Raw genomic sequence first — 15,857 nt, forward strand, 5'->3', positions numbered from 1 at the left:
CGGCTCCCTCCCGCCGCGGCGGGACCATTTCCTGAGCGTCCGGGCGGAGGCGGTCGGCGCGGCGCTACCATCAGAGCGCGGATGCGGGGGTGCAGCCCGACAGCGTGCGAGGACAGACAGCCGAGCGGGGGGCGACCGGGCGCGGGGCTCCAGCCGTCCTGGCAGCGAGTAACTTTCCAGACGCCTGGCTGGGAGCGGCAGCTCCGCGCACAGCCCGACGGTGTCGGCGATGGTCGCGGGCCCGGAGCGTCCTCCCCCACCGCGCGCGGTGAGGTGGACCTGCCCGGGAGGCGGGCGCCGAGCCCCCAGCTCCGTGGCCCCCGGAGCGCTCCGGACTAGCCGATCGCGGGCTCGGTGGCAACATGTCCGTGGCGTTCGCAGCCCCGAGGCAGCGGGGCAAGGGGGAGATCACGCCCGCCGCCATCCAGAAGGTGAGCTCGGAGAGGCGCCCGAGCGCGGGCCGAGGCGGGGGAGCGGCCCGGCGGTGGTGGGGGCGGGCGCCGGGAAGCCAGCGGAGCCCTTTGGCGCCTGCTCTGCCCGCACAAAAGCGCCGGCAACCGCCGCCCGGTTTCCCCGCGGGCCGGGTGGCCTCGCGCCGCGGGGTGCGTGCGTGCGCTCGGCGGGGCCGGGAGGGGAGCGGCCCGCGAGACTCCCGCGTCGCCCCGCCCCGCCGGGACCCCGCTCGCGGAAGCGGGAGCCCGGAGTGTTGCGCCGCAAACTCCTCGGAGTTGAGGCCCTCCCGGGAGAACTTGGGAACCTTCCGCAGAGGCTCGGGTCAGGCGGGGAAGGACCCAGTGGGCACGGGGATTCGCAGAGCAGCACCCGCGATCCGTCTCCCTCTGCTCCTCGTAGATGCGTCTGAGCGCGCAGGGCAGGCGCTGTGGTTCGGGAGGGCGAACCTGCTCCCCGCCGCCCCGAGTTGGCCGTCTAAGGCCGTCTACACCGACGGGCGGGCCGTTTGCATTGAGTCAGGGTAGAAGCGCTGGGAGCTGCGTCCTTAGAGGAGAGTGCCACCCCAGTCGCCGCCCTGGGACTGCCAACTGGGGACACAAAGGTTCTTTATTATCCCCCGAGCCTGAGTCTAAGAGCAAGGCACTGTTCTCGTTCTCAGCTTGGTAGACTTTGAAAAGTCGCTTGTTAAGTTTAACAGTTTGCCTGGAGTATTTCCATCTTGTTCCCTGCCCCGGAGCAAGGTTTAGGAGAGAAAGTCAACTCGTAGTACCAATCAGGACACCCTTGAAAACTTGTGGGTTAATGGCCACTGGGTTCTGTTTACTGTCAGGGTCTTGGTAGTGTGGCGTTTGACATTTGCCCAACTGTTGCTTTATTTTCTTTGAAGAAACCCTCCTGGCAGTGCCTGGAAACGCAGTTGTTTTCTCTAGTGGTAGCCTGCTGAACAGTCTCCTTACACACGTGCAGGAAGTGTTTCTGTAGAGATTGGCGCTTTCTTTTTGAACTCTAGAAAGTGTCGTTTTCTTTTTTCTCGGTAGAGTTTTTCCTTATGTGTCTTATTAGGTATTTATCGCGAGTGGTCTAGAAGGTGCTAACTTGTTATTTTTCATTCTCAGATGAGAAGTGAAAAAATGGACTAAAACTTTAGTGTGTGTGTGTGTGTGTGTGTGTGTGTGTGTGTGTGTGTGTGTGTGTGATGTGCATCAGATTGTTTGGAACCGGAGTTAACAGCCAGTTTTGAGTCGCATTGTGGGTACTGGGAACCAAACTTCAGCAAGAGTATTTAGTGCTCTTGTCCTCCCTCTGGGCCATCTCTCCAGTTCTCAAAACTGTATTTCAGCTTAAGTTTTGTTTGCAGTGTCAGACATTGGTATTAGATGGGAGACAGACAGATGGTTGGGGTGGTTTAATGTGTCATGCTTTCCTTGGTTTGAGTATTGAACTGATGGCACTCAGGAGGCAGAGGCTGATGGATCTCTGGATTTGAGGCCAGCCAGGTCTACTTAATGAGTTCCAGGACAGCCAGAGAAACCCTGTCTCAAAAAGAAAAAAAAATATTCTTGGTATCTAGTGATCATATTTATGAAGCACACCTTAGAGAAGTGTTTGCCCTTAGTAATGGAAGATTATGATAAATGTGCAGGAAATATCAATTAATAGCAATTGATCTTTGTTTTTAACTGTAAATCACATTGAATGATTGAGATGGTGGTTTTGGTGTTGTCGTCTGATTATTCATGAAATCATGAAAGGTGGGTTCAGGATCAGCAGTACCCTGATCTTAAAGCTCCTACAAACTTAGGTGGCGTGCTAGAGACAGCATGCTGGCACTAAAACAGTCTTCTGTGGGTTTCTTTGTTAGGCACCATTGGTAGAGGTGAATTATTTAACCCTCAGAGCCACGGTTGCTTAGATTATTACCATGATAAGATGATAATTTATGTATCTTATAGGTTTTGTTTTGTTTCGTTTTTTTTTGAGACAGGGTTTCTCTGTGTAACAGAGCTAGTTGTCCTTGAATACCTCTGTAGATCAGGCTGGTCTGGAACTCACAGAGATCGGCCTGCCTCTGCCTCTGCTTCTGCCTCTGCCTCTGCCTTCTGACCACTGGGATTAAAGGCATGTACTACCACTGCCTAGTGTATCTTATGTTTTTTAGACTTTCTGAGATACCTTATTTTATATTATAAACTCAAATTCTATTAAATATAATAAATGTATAGAGAACACTGTTATGTGTTGTTTTGGAGAATCACAAATTATACAGTTAGAAAAGAAGTTACTTCAAGTCCCTAGGCAGCTGTATTGATGTGTGTATTTCAGTCTGGGTAAGGACAGATTTTTTTCCCTTCATCCTACAAAGCATTAGAATGCTCCAGAACCAATTGGGACTCAACTTTCAGCTAGTGGAAATTGTAGTTACAGATAGCATAGGTAATTAAATGTTTTTGTATTCAAAAACAAAAACATGGGCCTGGAGGATGGCTCATTGTGGTTCAAGGAGAGAACCAATGCCACAGAGTTGTCCTCTGATCTCACATGCACCTGGTGGGCACTCAGGGGTGTGTGTGTGTGTGTGTGAGAGAGAGAGAGAGAGAGAGAGAGAGAGAGAGAGAGAGAGAGAGAGAGAGAGAGAGAGAGAGAGAGAGAGAGGAGAGAGAGGAGAGAGAGAGAGAGAGGGAGGGAGAGAGAGAGAGAGAGAGAGAGAGAGAGAGAGAGAGAGAGAGAGAGAGAGAGAATGAACACACACTAATGCTAAAAAAAAAATAAGTGAAAAGGAAAAGGGACAATAAGTTTCCCTTCTGGGTTTCAAGAAGAAGAGTAATTGAAATAGGTATTAAACATAACTGATTAAATGTGATACCATTTCAAATATACAAAGTAAAGGATTTTTTGTGTCTCAAGTTATAATCTGTGTATTAACAGAAGACCCCAGTAGGTTCCATTTCCATGTAGATGTGACATTTCTAGAAAAATCCAAATTACAAAAAATCAGTTGTTGTAGAATTATCTATATGAATCATGTATAGCATATTTTATAAGTGATTTGTACATTTTAACAGTAATGAAAAACTTTAACTAAGTTAATTCAATCTCATGAGTTCTTATTACTATGAATGTTAAAATATTTTGTAGCAGAAGGTAGAAACAAATAGAAAGTAATCCTAAGGGGGTGTTGTTTTCCATGTTCACTTGAATGATTTGCAATCTGTAATGATGGCTTTGAGGTTCTTCTGTATGTTATATTCATACATTTCTTAGTTTTTCATCTTACTGTATGCACAAGATTTACAATAAGCTTTTTCTTGTTTTCATTTCAGATGCTGGATGAAAATAACCATCTTATTCAGTGTATAATGGACTATCAGAACAAGGGAAAAGCATCTGAGTGCTCCCAGTAAGACCCAACAGAAGCTCCTTGTATCTGCGTGTTGTTTTAATTTTCTTTTGAACAACAGTTTTAAATTTTATTTGTAATATTGTCACCTCAGTCAGTTTGAGGAAATTTTCATCTCCCCAAAGAGAAGTGTGTCTATTGGCCATTACTGAGAATTTTTTTGAGACAGGGTTTCTCTGTGTAGCCCAGCTGCCCTGGAACTCACTCTGTAGACTAGGCTGGCCTTGAACTCAGAGATCCACCTGCCTCTACCTCCCGAGTGCTGGGATTAAAGAAGTGCACCACCATCTAATAGTATAGACTGGAACTATTGGGAACCTTTTATGTAAATGGATTCCAACAATGTGTGGTCTGTCTTGACTGACTTCTCTCCTCCTGTACTTTTTGAAATAGGGTCTCATGTAGTCTAGCTGTCACCAAACTCCTGTCTCTGCCTGTCTAGTGCACTTTATGGGGGTGTGCCAAGCACCCGGCTCTGATTGACTTTTTACACTGCATGATGTTTTCAAGGTTGATCGATGCACTTGCATTCCATATAATGCCAGATGATCTTCCATTGTGCTCTGTCATTTGCGTTGTTTCCAGTTCTTCATTCATGAAACTGCATCTGAATATATAGCTTTGTGTTTAAATGATTGTTTTACAAAAGAAAAGCCTTTTGTGGTGGGAGGTAGGTGTCTTTTTCTTTTCTTACCCTATATTTTATAATAATGACTTTAAACTTGTACAGAGCCTCATCTATAGAATAGTAAAATCTTAGCTTGGCGGTCGTGGCATAGACCTTTAATCCGAGCACTCAGGAGGCAGAGGTAGGTGGATCTTTGAGTTTGAGGCCAGCCTAGTCAACAGCAAGTTCCAGGACAGCCAGGACTATACAGAAAAACCCTGTTTCAAAACACAAAGAAAAGAAAAGCAAAATCTTAATGTATGTACTGTATTTAGTTAATTCTGTAGACATTAATTGCGAGGGCAAAACTATGTCCTAGAGAACTGATTGTCACTTACAAGGACCAAACTTTCATTTTAAAGTGATCTCTCTGAGGTAAGTGATAGACCCTAATAGACTCAGATGTGAAAGTGGGCATGGCCAGGGAATCCCAGCGTCTTCAAGGCTAAGGCAGGCAAATTCTAGATTCCTGAATCACATCTCAGGACCCTGTCTTAAAACAACAGAATCCCAAAAGGTATCAAATGAATATCGGATGTGGTAGAATTGTCTATTTTGTCAAGTGTTCAGAGTGGTAGTGTCCAGCAGATACATGGAAATATAAACCACATTTTCTAGTGGATGCCATAAACAAAAAAGAAGTGACATGAGTGTGCTTTATTTACAGTGTTTACAAAACACTGCTCATTGTTTATAAAACACTGATACCTTGATATATACCTTACAGCAAAGCATCGAGAGAGCTGTTTCCATCCTGAGCTGTGTGTCATTTACTGTGTTCAGTGACTGCTGCACTGCAGAACACAGTTTTGAGAATACTTCACTCAGCCATATTTTGGGGCCAATCCTTTCCTTGAGGTCTCATTGGCTTGCTCTTGGGATTTGCTTTTTCGTCTTTGTTGGGCTCGTGTCCTCCACTGACACACTCTACCCCTGAATTATAGGTCTCTCTTTCCCTCCATTTAAATTATTTTAAAAATAAAAACCTTGTGTTAGCCAGGTGGTGGTGGCGCACACCTTGAATCCCAGCACTCGGGAGGCAGAGGCAGGCGGATCTCTGAGTTTGAGGGCAGCCTGGTCTTCAAAGAGAGTTTCAGAACAGGCTCCAAACCTACAGAGAAACCCTGTCTTGAAAAACAAAACAAAACAAAAAAACCCTTGTGTTCAGTATTAGAAAAATTTGGTAGTTATCTCTTAATTCCATGATCTTACATCCTTTTCTTTGTATTTATGTTAGTGTACATATAAATTCTGATAGTCTAGTGTTTATTTATTTATTTATTTATTTTTGTTTTTCAAGACAGGGTTTCTTTGTGGCTTTGGAGGCGGTTCTTGAACGAGCTCTTGTAGACCAGGCTGGTATGGAACTCACAGAGATCTGCCTGCCTCTGCCTCCCGAGTGCTGGGACTAAAGGCGTGCGCTACCACTGCCCGGCTTAGTCTAGTGTTTATAAAGGTGATGGTTTTCCCTTTTTTCTTTCTTGTTGAGCAAGGATCAAGTTTAGGATCTTGTTTCTGTTTGGCAAGTGCTGTCCCCGCTGAGTGGCTGACTGTATCTAGTCCTAGGCTGCAGCTTTTAAATGGATCATTAAGTCACAGACTGTGCTTCATTGACAAACTAACCTGCTAAAAATGTCCTTGCTTATTTCACCCTGTCCTGGTGTCCACCCACCACTGCCATCAGTAGATATTGAGCATCTTTTACAAAATTCTGTATATCTGATTGGTAAAAACTACCAGTTTCAAAGCATTTCCTACTTAATGAAAAAGGCTCAATGATAGTAATAGAAATTACTGCATGTCCTTTACTGGGATTCTTCAGATGGTAACAAATTAGTGCAAAGTGCTCTTTGTTACATAGACATTTGAGAGTGAGTGCAGATACAATTCGCTTACTTTTAGGAAGCCAGTTTTCCCTAAAGTTGGGCGTGCCTTCTTACATTGCTTGAGTATAAATTATTGAAGTGACTGATGCAGTACTGTCACCTCCAGCATTTTCAGGTTTTGCCAGTTGTCCCATTAGTGTGTTCTTTTCAGATCCCGAAGTGGGTCATATTTTGCATTTACTGGGTATGTCTTGTGGTATACTTTATATCTTCAGGTGCTCCTCAGACTCAGTGTTCATGGTGTTTCTGTTGTTGCAGAATGCAGTTATTGTGTGGGATGCTCCTCACTTAGGACCCTTGCATGTTTCTGCATACAGAAGTTGACACGATGCCCTATGGCATTGGTGTCACAATTGTAAAGTGATGTTCTCCTGACTATCCTAGTTGAGCAGCAGCAGCTTGATCAGTGCTGGTGGTAGCTTTGACCTGCTGCCTTAAGCTGGTGCCTGCTGTTTTCTCCCCGAGTTAATCTTTCCTCTTTGTCATGCATAACACTAGGCAGACACCTTGAAGCATACATGTACCTGTTCTCATTTTACTTCAACATACCAGCTTCAGTATCCACTAATGTTTTAGCCTCCAGTGGTTGTTACTATTGTGGTTGTCAAATAATGGCCAGATCCTTCACTCCTAAACTTATTTGGAATTCTGCTGTGAGGAAGTCATCTTCCACCCTTTTCTTCTATTCATTATTTCAGGTCTTTATATTTAAATGGATTTATACATTCCTACTGTATTCTTAACCTCATGTGCTACTCTGATACTTTTCTTTCTTGGGTTATCCTAGATTTGACTACCGGGAGTTTTTCTGTCTAGCTTTGACATCTTTTCCTTCCTTCCTTCCTTCCTTCCTTCCTTCCTTCCTTCCTTCCTTCTCTCCCTCCTTCCCTCCCTCTCCTCTCTTCCTTCTTCCTTTCTTCCCTCTTTCCAACAGGGTTTCTCTCTGTAGCTCTGACTGTCCTGGAACTCACTCTGTAGACCAGGATGGCTTGGAACTCACCAAGATCTGTTATCTCTGTCTCCTGACTGCTGGGATTAAAGGCATGAACCACCCACCACCCAGCCTCTTACTCTAATTTTTGAGCATTCTATTTTCATGTACTTTGAAATATTTTAGTTTTACCTCGTATTTCTTCTTTTACAAGTCTGGAATCATCCATTTCTCTAAGACCAGATTGGCAGTTGTTTTATTTGTTCACATATATAGGCTGAAATGTAGAAACCAAACTTTTGTTATCAGATTGTCTTCTTTCCTAATGACTTTCACATTTTGCATTTTGTATGACCATTTCCATTTATGTATTTTGTTTCTTCAATAGATTTTGTCTGTTTATATTTGAAATTTTATTTTTAAAAAGTAGTGGATCTATTTCTATGGTTTTGCTGTGAATAATCTTCAGTTATGAGATCACCCCCTGAAGCTAGGCATGGAGGCACTACTGGAGTGAGTTTTTCACCTAAGGCTTTTAAGAACATTGTGGAGCTGAAGGATTTTATGGTGTAGGACAGGTTTCGTTTTCATGTATGGCCAGTGTTATGGGTAGCAAGGTGTTCTCAGCTGAAACCAGCTTTTCCAGCCCGAGTCAATAGTTGATACTGTTTTGTTTATATTCGAAGCTTTGTCATGTGTATTTTCATCATGCACGTCTTCCTCTGCACATGGAGATAGACATTGTAGAACTATCTCACCTCTGTTTGATTTAAGATAGAAAGTCACATTTTACACTTTCTTACAACTCCCACCTTTAATCAGAGGGGCTTTGCTATGTCATGTAGGGCTGCCCTGAATTCTATGGTTTGGAATTTTATGTTTTTCAAGTTCATGTATTTCACAATTTCATCCCTATAATAATGTAGGGTGATACTCTCTTGTTATGCTCTCTTACCCCTGTCTACCAAACACTTCTTCCTGGCAAGTCCCCTGCTTTCATGTCTTTGTGTGTGTGTGTGTGTGTGTGTGTGTGTGTGTGTGTGTGTGTGTGTGTGTATAGTGTGTGTATAGTGTGTGTATAGTGTGTGTGGTGTGACATGTGGGGTGTGTGTACGCGTGTGCGTGTGCGCGTGCGCGTGCGTGTGCGTGTGCGTGTGTGTTCCTTCGGTTTCAAACTCAGAGGAGCTTAATCAACAGGTCTGAGCTGCCAGCCCTGCTTTGACCGGTTTACCTTCCTTTTGACTGTTCTTTTGGTATTCATTCTTTCTCAAGTTGTCAGTGCAGTTTGTGAATAAAGAAAAAAATCTCCTGCTCCCAACCCTGACAAATGTTCCTGTTTCCTTATGGTGGAAGTAAAAAGAAAATGTAGAGAAACAGTAGTAAATGTCAACTATCTGGGAATTGATAGTCTGACTTGGATTAAATGTTTCATTTGAATACAACTTCTTAGATTAAAAATAGCTTTCTTCCTTCGTGGGTTAGAGGCTCTTTTGAGGCCACTCTTTCTAGGGTGGTGCTGGGAGAACCTCAGCTGGAAGGTGCTGAGTCCTTGTCCTCAGTGGTGTGTAACATTGGGAAGCTGCCCTTGATCTAGTAAATAACCCACAGGCTGTCCTAAGTAATGCAGTGAATCCCTCAACCCCATTGTGAAAGAAAACATGAACTTGGAACACAGAAGGCCGAGGCAGGAGGATTGTCATGAGTTCAAGGCCACCCTAGACCATATAATGAGACCCTATTTAAAAAAAAAAAAGTAAACCAAGCAAACCCTTACTGTGTTCTAACCATTGACAATTTAAACCTTGTAAAAAACATGAGAGAAAATGCATTTAAAACAAGACAGTGAACCCATCCTTCCCAGACAGAATCTCAGTGGTGGTTGGTTCCTGTATGTGGCTGGCTGTGGCTGTGGTTATCAGAAGACACAAGCTATGTATTCTTTGTGTCTGTGGTCTGAAGCCTGGTGGGCATAGGCTCATGTTCCTTACAACATTTATCACATGTTTGAGACTTAGTGCTTCCTTATATGTGGTGTGCATGTTTTCTAAATTGGTCTAGATTTTGCTTTAATCAGCAGTCTCTTTTTGGTATTTTAGGATGGATAAAACTATTTCAGTGTTTGGTAAATTTTAATGCCAAAAATATTTGTCATCATTGAATAGAATTTTAGTTTAAATTACTGTTTACTAAGGTAACTTTTATTCTATAAACTGTAGCATCATCCAATAAGTTATTTTAAATTAAATCTAAGCTTCTCAGATTATTTATTTATTTATTTTTGAGACAGGGTTTCTCTGTGTAGCCTCGGCTGTAGACCAGACTGACATCAAACTCACAGAGATCCACCTGCCTCTGCCTCCCAAGTGCTGGGATTAAAGGCATGAGCCACTACTGCCTGGTTCATATTAATTTTTAATTAATAAACTTGAGTGGCTATTTTGCCTTATGCAAGGTGATATGTTGTAGCTTTTAGTGGAGTCTTTGGAAGCTGAGCTCTCTTTTAATCGTGACCATAAACATTTGTAAGTATCTGTCAGAACTTGTTAGAACTGGACATTCATCAAACGGAAGATTTTGATGGATCTTGTAACTTTGGCTAGCTTTTACCAGTTACCATTGTAATATATAAGATGGTGACTATGGCTGGGCAGTGGTGGCACACACCTTTGATCCCAACACTCAGGAGGCTCACTCTGTGAGTTTGAGGCTAGCCTGGTCTACAGAACAGAATAAGTTCCAGGACAGACTCCAAAGCTGCAGAGAAACCCTGTTTCCAAAAACCCCAAAACAAAACTAAAAGATGTTGAATGTGTTTGGTAATCTCCCATTAGCTTATATATTCAGCTTTCTTGTGTTAACAAGATTCAGTTAACATTTAAAGATAGGGACACCAATAAAAGGCACTGTTGGCCAGTTTTGTCATCGTGTAAACATCATAGAGCGCATTGCACAGGCTAAGGTGGCATGGTGCTGCTTGGCAGGGTATTGTGGAATCACTGGGTGACCCACTCCACTGTTGACTGAGTGTAGACGAGTGCAGACTTAGAAGGCATGGTATTTATAGACTAGAAAAATGAAAGGTCTCAGGAAAACGTTCTTACTTTCATTCTGTAGTTTGAGCTGAGTTTAGATTCTGTGGGTTTTTTGTTGTTTTATTTTAATTCCATTGTAGATGACTTACTTACAAACTCAGAAGAGATGTAGAAAAAATATAAACAAGTATTTGTAAATCACTTTTTTATAGTTGTTTGGTCTTAGAGTAAGCTTTTTGATGAATATTACTTATTTTTATTACTGCAATTTTACTCCAGAGTTCTTATTACCCTGGTTGATTGGTATCTACCTATAGTCTCAACATGCTGGAGATTGAGGTGAGCAGGTTACTATCCAGACAGAACTCTGTCCCAAAGTAAGAAAAGATTGCTGAGTTAGAGCCTAGTCTGATCCCTGGTAGTCAGCCTGGGGCCAGCCTGGTCTATAAAATTGAGACCCTGTCTCAACAAAAACAAAACAACAAAAAGAACTTGCTTTTCCCCTTCTTATGTTAGGAAAAGGATTTGCAGTCAGAAGGGTGCATTGGAATGGGGTCTCTGGTACTGTGATTGATGTTAGTGTCCTTGGGGTACTACATAGGTCTGTCTTGTTTGGGGGTATTGATACTGAAGTATCATGTTTGCAACTAACTGTTAAATGGTTATGGCAAAAAGTATGCATGCATAGACACTAGACAATGATAGGACAAATGCTATAAAGTACTATTTGGAAATCTGGAAGAGAGCTGTAAAAGGTCCCGTGCTATCCCATCGTCCCCTCCCTCCCCCATTCCTGAGATTTCTGAAAATTTAAAATCATTTCAAATTAATTAAAAGTTAGATTTGATGTGGAGAGCAGGTGGATAAAATATCTTTAAAATTTAGCTGAGCTGTGTTGTGTGTATAGACACTTAAAGCTACAAGGGGCTTTAAAGGTCTACTCTAACTCCTGTTACACAATCAAATTAAGTGTGGGGCACTTAGTGTCCTTCCAAGGCTGGCTAGGGCTAATCGGCATGATAACAATGCTTTGTTATAGTCTTGTGTAGGCAAAGTCTTCAGGTTGGGCATTATTATTTGCTGTGGTATAGTTGGTGTCCCTAGAAAGTCACACTTGATGATCATACCAACATGCTAAAACTCAGGGAAGAAAAAGGAGGGTTTCAAGATGTCTTTGAAATCAGTGTGTGTCCTACTTAAAAGTGGCTGCTTGGGCCTGCTAGCTTGTTCAGTAGGTGAAAAAAGTGCTTGCCATCGCCAAGCCTGGCTTTATTTAGTCTGATTCCCCCTGGACCCACATGGTGGAAGGAGAGAAGCAACTTTGTTTGCAACTCAAGGCCCTCATACTTCTCCCACTACCATGAATAAAAATGAAAACAAATTTTTGAGGGCTGGGCATGGTGGCGTACTCCTTTAATCGCAGCACTCAGAAGGCAGAGGCCAGAATTTAAGCAGATCTCTAAGTTTGAGGCCAACCTGATCTATAGACTACAGAGTGGGTTCCAGGACAGCCAGGGCTACACAGAGGAACCCTGTCTCAAAAAAGAAAAGAAAAAAAGGTTCTTTGGTTATTTTTGTCTAGGGTAAGATAGTGTTATGTTCTATGTAAGACTTGTATAAAATTATGAAACAGTCCCAACTACTGTTTGCTGTCAGTGTTGTTTGAAGAATTTCAAAAACATAATTAATCATCATAATTACTTACTGGTCTTTGTTTATCCAAGGACCCTTGTAAAGTATGTCTCTTGTCAGAATAGGTATATGTGAGGAATGGAACTAAAACGCAGGGTTCTTAGCAAGGAAGCTTGTGATCTGGTAGAATCCAGCCTTTCCGCTGTTAGAAAAGTGACATCGGTGGTTTATAACAAGGTTAGGGAAATATTTCAGTTTGAATCTGAATTAGAATATCTCATTTATTGGAATAAAATTCTTTTGTCATATTCATTTTAAATTTATAGATAGTATCTATAATAAATGATTTTGGCTTTTGAGACCAGGTCTTGCTAAATTCCCAGATTAGCTTGTGTTTCCGTGCCAGCTTCTCAAGTGTTGGGTCACTGGCCTGTGGCACCATGCCTGGTCTCTGGAAAATGAAATCTTAAAACAGTGGTACATTTTGCTGTAGGTTTTAAATTTGTATGTATAGGGCTTGCCCTATTCATGTACTGAGACCAGACAGTGATTAGATTACTGCCAGTTTTTGGTTTTAAATGAGTTAACTTTAAAAATTATCAAGTGACGTTAACTAATTATTAAGCAGTATCACCAAAAGCCATTTTCTAGTTATATTTAACCATATAGCCCAAGTATTGAAATTTTGCTTTATTATTTTAAAATGAATTGTTAATGCTTTTAGTGTGTTATCATTTTGTTCATGTCTGCTCTTGGGAGGCAGAGGCAGGTGGATCTCTGTGCGTTTGAGGCCTGTGTGGTCTCCATAGTGAGTTCAAGGCCAGCCAGGGCTACATAGTGAGACCCTGTCTCAAAACAAGCAACCACAGCAAAAGCAGAAGGAAGGTGGGGTGGGGTGGGGTGGGTGGGGTGGGGTGGGGTGGTAAGCATATTTCCTTGAACTTCTTTATTTTAGTTCCTGTAAAACCTAATATACTGTATGTCTGATGCTGGACATCAGTTATTCTCTTGATTAGCCTTGGGATCATGTAACTCAGAAGTCTCTAAGCCATGATTCCTCAAAGGTAAGGATGGAGTAAGAGCTGCTACCTCACAGTACTGGTTTACGTGTTAAGTGAGGTATGTGTCCATAAACCAAAACTAGATCATCTCTAGCTCATGGTGAGATTACTCTGTGCTCGCCATTACCTTAATGTATTATGTGTCATTTGGAATTATTTTGCAGAGGAAATAGGAAAGGTTGAAGTGCTACTGATATTCAGGTAGCATCTTTCATTAAGCTATAAAAGTAATTATAATGCTGCTTGTATTTAATAGGTAGGAAGATTTTTTTTTCTAACATTGGTACTTGTTTTGTTTTAATAGGTATCAGCAGATGTTGCATACGAACCTGGTATACCTTGCTACGATAGCAGATTCTAATCAGAATATGCAGTCCCTCCTGCCAGCCGTAAGTGCCTGAACCCTCCAGAGTGTGAAGTCGATGACATAGTTTTGAATTTTGTGTCATAAGCCCTGAATACCCTTGAGAACATGAGCCTATTCTATACTCTTTACTGTTTTCACTCATCTTACTTGAATATTTGAATTAATTCACCTAAAACACTCCCTTCCCTGGGAAGTTGTGTCCATTCACCTGTCCACCTACCTACTTAGTTTTTAATTACTAAGTAAATTGCTAATGGATCTGGGGTATTTCACATCATTTCAGTATTAAACACTTGGATATGAATCTTTAGCTATCAGGACTACCATTCTTCACAACAAAGTAAACCAGTTTCTCAACATCTTAGAATGTCCATTCATTTTTCAATTTTTATCACTTTACTCAACAAACCTTTATTTGATTATCTTATGTCCCGACAAAATCCTAACTGTTTATCCTTTAATAACTCCATTTATGTGTTGGGGAAACTGAGCCACATGTTGTGCATATTTTATCATACTCTGAATTCTGTCTCCCACTTTTATAGCATGTCCCTGCATCTCAGTGGCACAAAGTGATTATTAGGTAGGCTCAGAGCTGGGTTTGATGTTATTCTGGGTACTGTGGAGTTCCTCTTGATTGTGTCAGGACGATATGGTACTTTCAGGATCTGAGTTATCAGACAAGTTAGAAATGGAATCTGTTGTTTTCAAGGCGTTTTTTTTTTTTTTTTTTTTTTTTTTTTTTTCACTTCCTTTTCATTTATTTGGGGATTAGTGCTCAGACCAATTTGAATGCTTGGAACATTCCTTACTATAAGATTTTCATGGTTATTGAGCATTTTCAGTAGACAGACCAGAAAAAATGGTTTTAAGAATTTGAGATAAAGGAGCTTGGTGGTGGTGGCCCATGCCTTTAATCCCAGCACTCGGGAGGCAGAGGCAGGTGGATCTCTGTGAGTTTGAGAACAGCCTGGTCTACAAGAGCTAGTTCCAGGATTGGTTCCAAAGCCTCAGAGAAACCCTGTCTGGGAGAAAAAAATAATAATAATAATTTGAGATAAAGATGGTGTTTCTACTCCCATAAATTATTTTAGTTATTTTATTTTGTTGTGACAAGGTCTCACTGTGTAGCCCTGACTGGCCCAAACACAAGGCTGGCCTTAAACTCACTGAGATCCACCCACCTGTGCTGCCTGAAGGCATGCACCAACATGCTCACCCTTAGGAACTGTTTTTTCGTAAGTTAGATTTTTGTCAATATCTCTTCTTCATCTATGAGTTTGTAGTTGATTACTTTATAGTGAATTGTATAAGAACATAAGAGTATCCTGACAGTAAGATCCTTGACCTTAAGCTACATCCTGCTGGGGATATTTAATATGTTTAGTTTTGAATGTGAAGTAGTTTGTATGGATATTTGTATTCATTACACTTGAATTGATTTCTGCCTACAATGGGAGGAATTTGCATGCTTCTGTTTAAGTCAGAACAACTAGTTCTTTGTTTTAGCATCTTTGGAAATGATTTTTTAAAATCTGGTTTGTTTGACCACCTGTATCATTTTTTAAGTGTTGGTGTATGTATGGATCTGTGTTGGAGCTCTGGTGTGTGTGTGTGTGTGTGTGTGTGTGTGTGTGTGTGTGTGTGTGTGTGTGTGTGTGTGTGTGTGTGTGTGTGTGTTAGATAAATTTCATGATCTTGTCATAGCTGATAATACAGCTGTTATTCCTTCTCCCCTCCTCAAGAGTGCCCTGGCTGCAATTAGCCCTTCAGCTGTCCTGTTGGGATTTTCATTATTACCTGGATTTTAAGTCACTTTGGGAAGAATTGACACCTTTCAAAATTGAGTCTTCCAGATCAAGGTGTTTATTCGAATCCCTTTAGTATCTGAGTTAAGTTTCTAGCTTTCTCTCCTGAAGTGCATAGTGCTAGGCACTTCATTCCGGGTGTGCGTGTGGGCACCACAGCATTTGTGACGATCAGAGGACAGCCCTGTTCTTAGTGATGGAGTTGAGGTCCTGAGCTTGTGCTGTTGCCTGAGCACCTCCGTCTGCCTGTCTTTGTTTCTCAGCTTTGTTCTAACTGCATCTGCCATCTGCATGGAAATGCCGTTGATCTTGCATCTTAGCCTCTTGGGCATTGCCTTTAATTGCTGGCGTTTTGCTTTCTGTATTCACAGTTCTGTCATTTGTGAACAGGAATTCTGTTTGTTCCCTGCCAGTCCTGTCACAGAAGTCTGTTTTAAGGCACGGTGTCCTTGTTTGGTTCCTGAACTTAGAGGGAGTGTTTAACTGTTTGAGCATTAAGTATGATGTTTGTTCTAGTATTCTATAGATAGCTTTTATCAAAATAAGTATGTCTGCTTTGGTTTCTGGTGTGTTCCTATCTAGTGAGGTGAGCTTGTGCTTTTCTTTAATCTGTCAGCGTGGTT

General features: G+C 42.0%; 1 protein-coding gene across 3 annotated transcripts in view; it reads left to right on the forward strand.

Moving 5' to 3' along the window:
• The first annotated feature begins 273 nt into the window (after positions 1 to 273).
• Ss18 (SS18 subunit of BAF chromatin remodeling complex) overlaps positions 274 to 15,857 on the forward strand; it is a 62,425-nt gene continuing 46,841 nt past the window's right edge. For all 3 annotated transcript variants that reach the window (XM_027404360.2, XM_027404361.2, XM_027404363.2), the window contains exons 1-3: positions 274 to 431; positions 3,774 to 3,850; positions 13,364 to 13,448. In XM_027404360.2, the coding sequence (XP_027260161.1) occupies positions 363 to 431; positions 3,774 to 3,850; positions 13,364 to 13,448 (231 nt within the window). In that variant the 5' untranslated portion in view covers positions 274 to 362. The remainder of the gene's footprint in view (positions 432 to 3,773; positions 3,851 to 13,363; positions 13,449 to 15,857) is intronic.

The sequence above is a fragment of the Cricetulus griseus genome, chromosome 2 (assembly GCF_003668045.3).
Source record: "Cricetulus griseus strain 17A/GY chromosome 2, alternate assembly CriGri-PICRH-1.0, whole genome shotgun sequence".
NCBI lineage: Eukaryota > Metazoa > Chordata > Mammalia > Rodentia > Cricetidae > Cricetulus > Cricetulus griseus.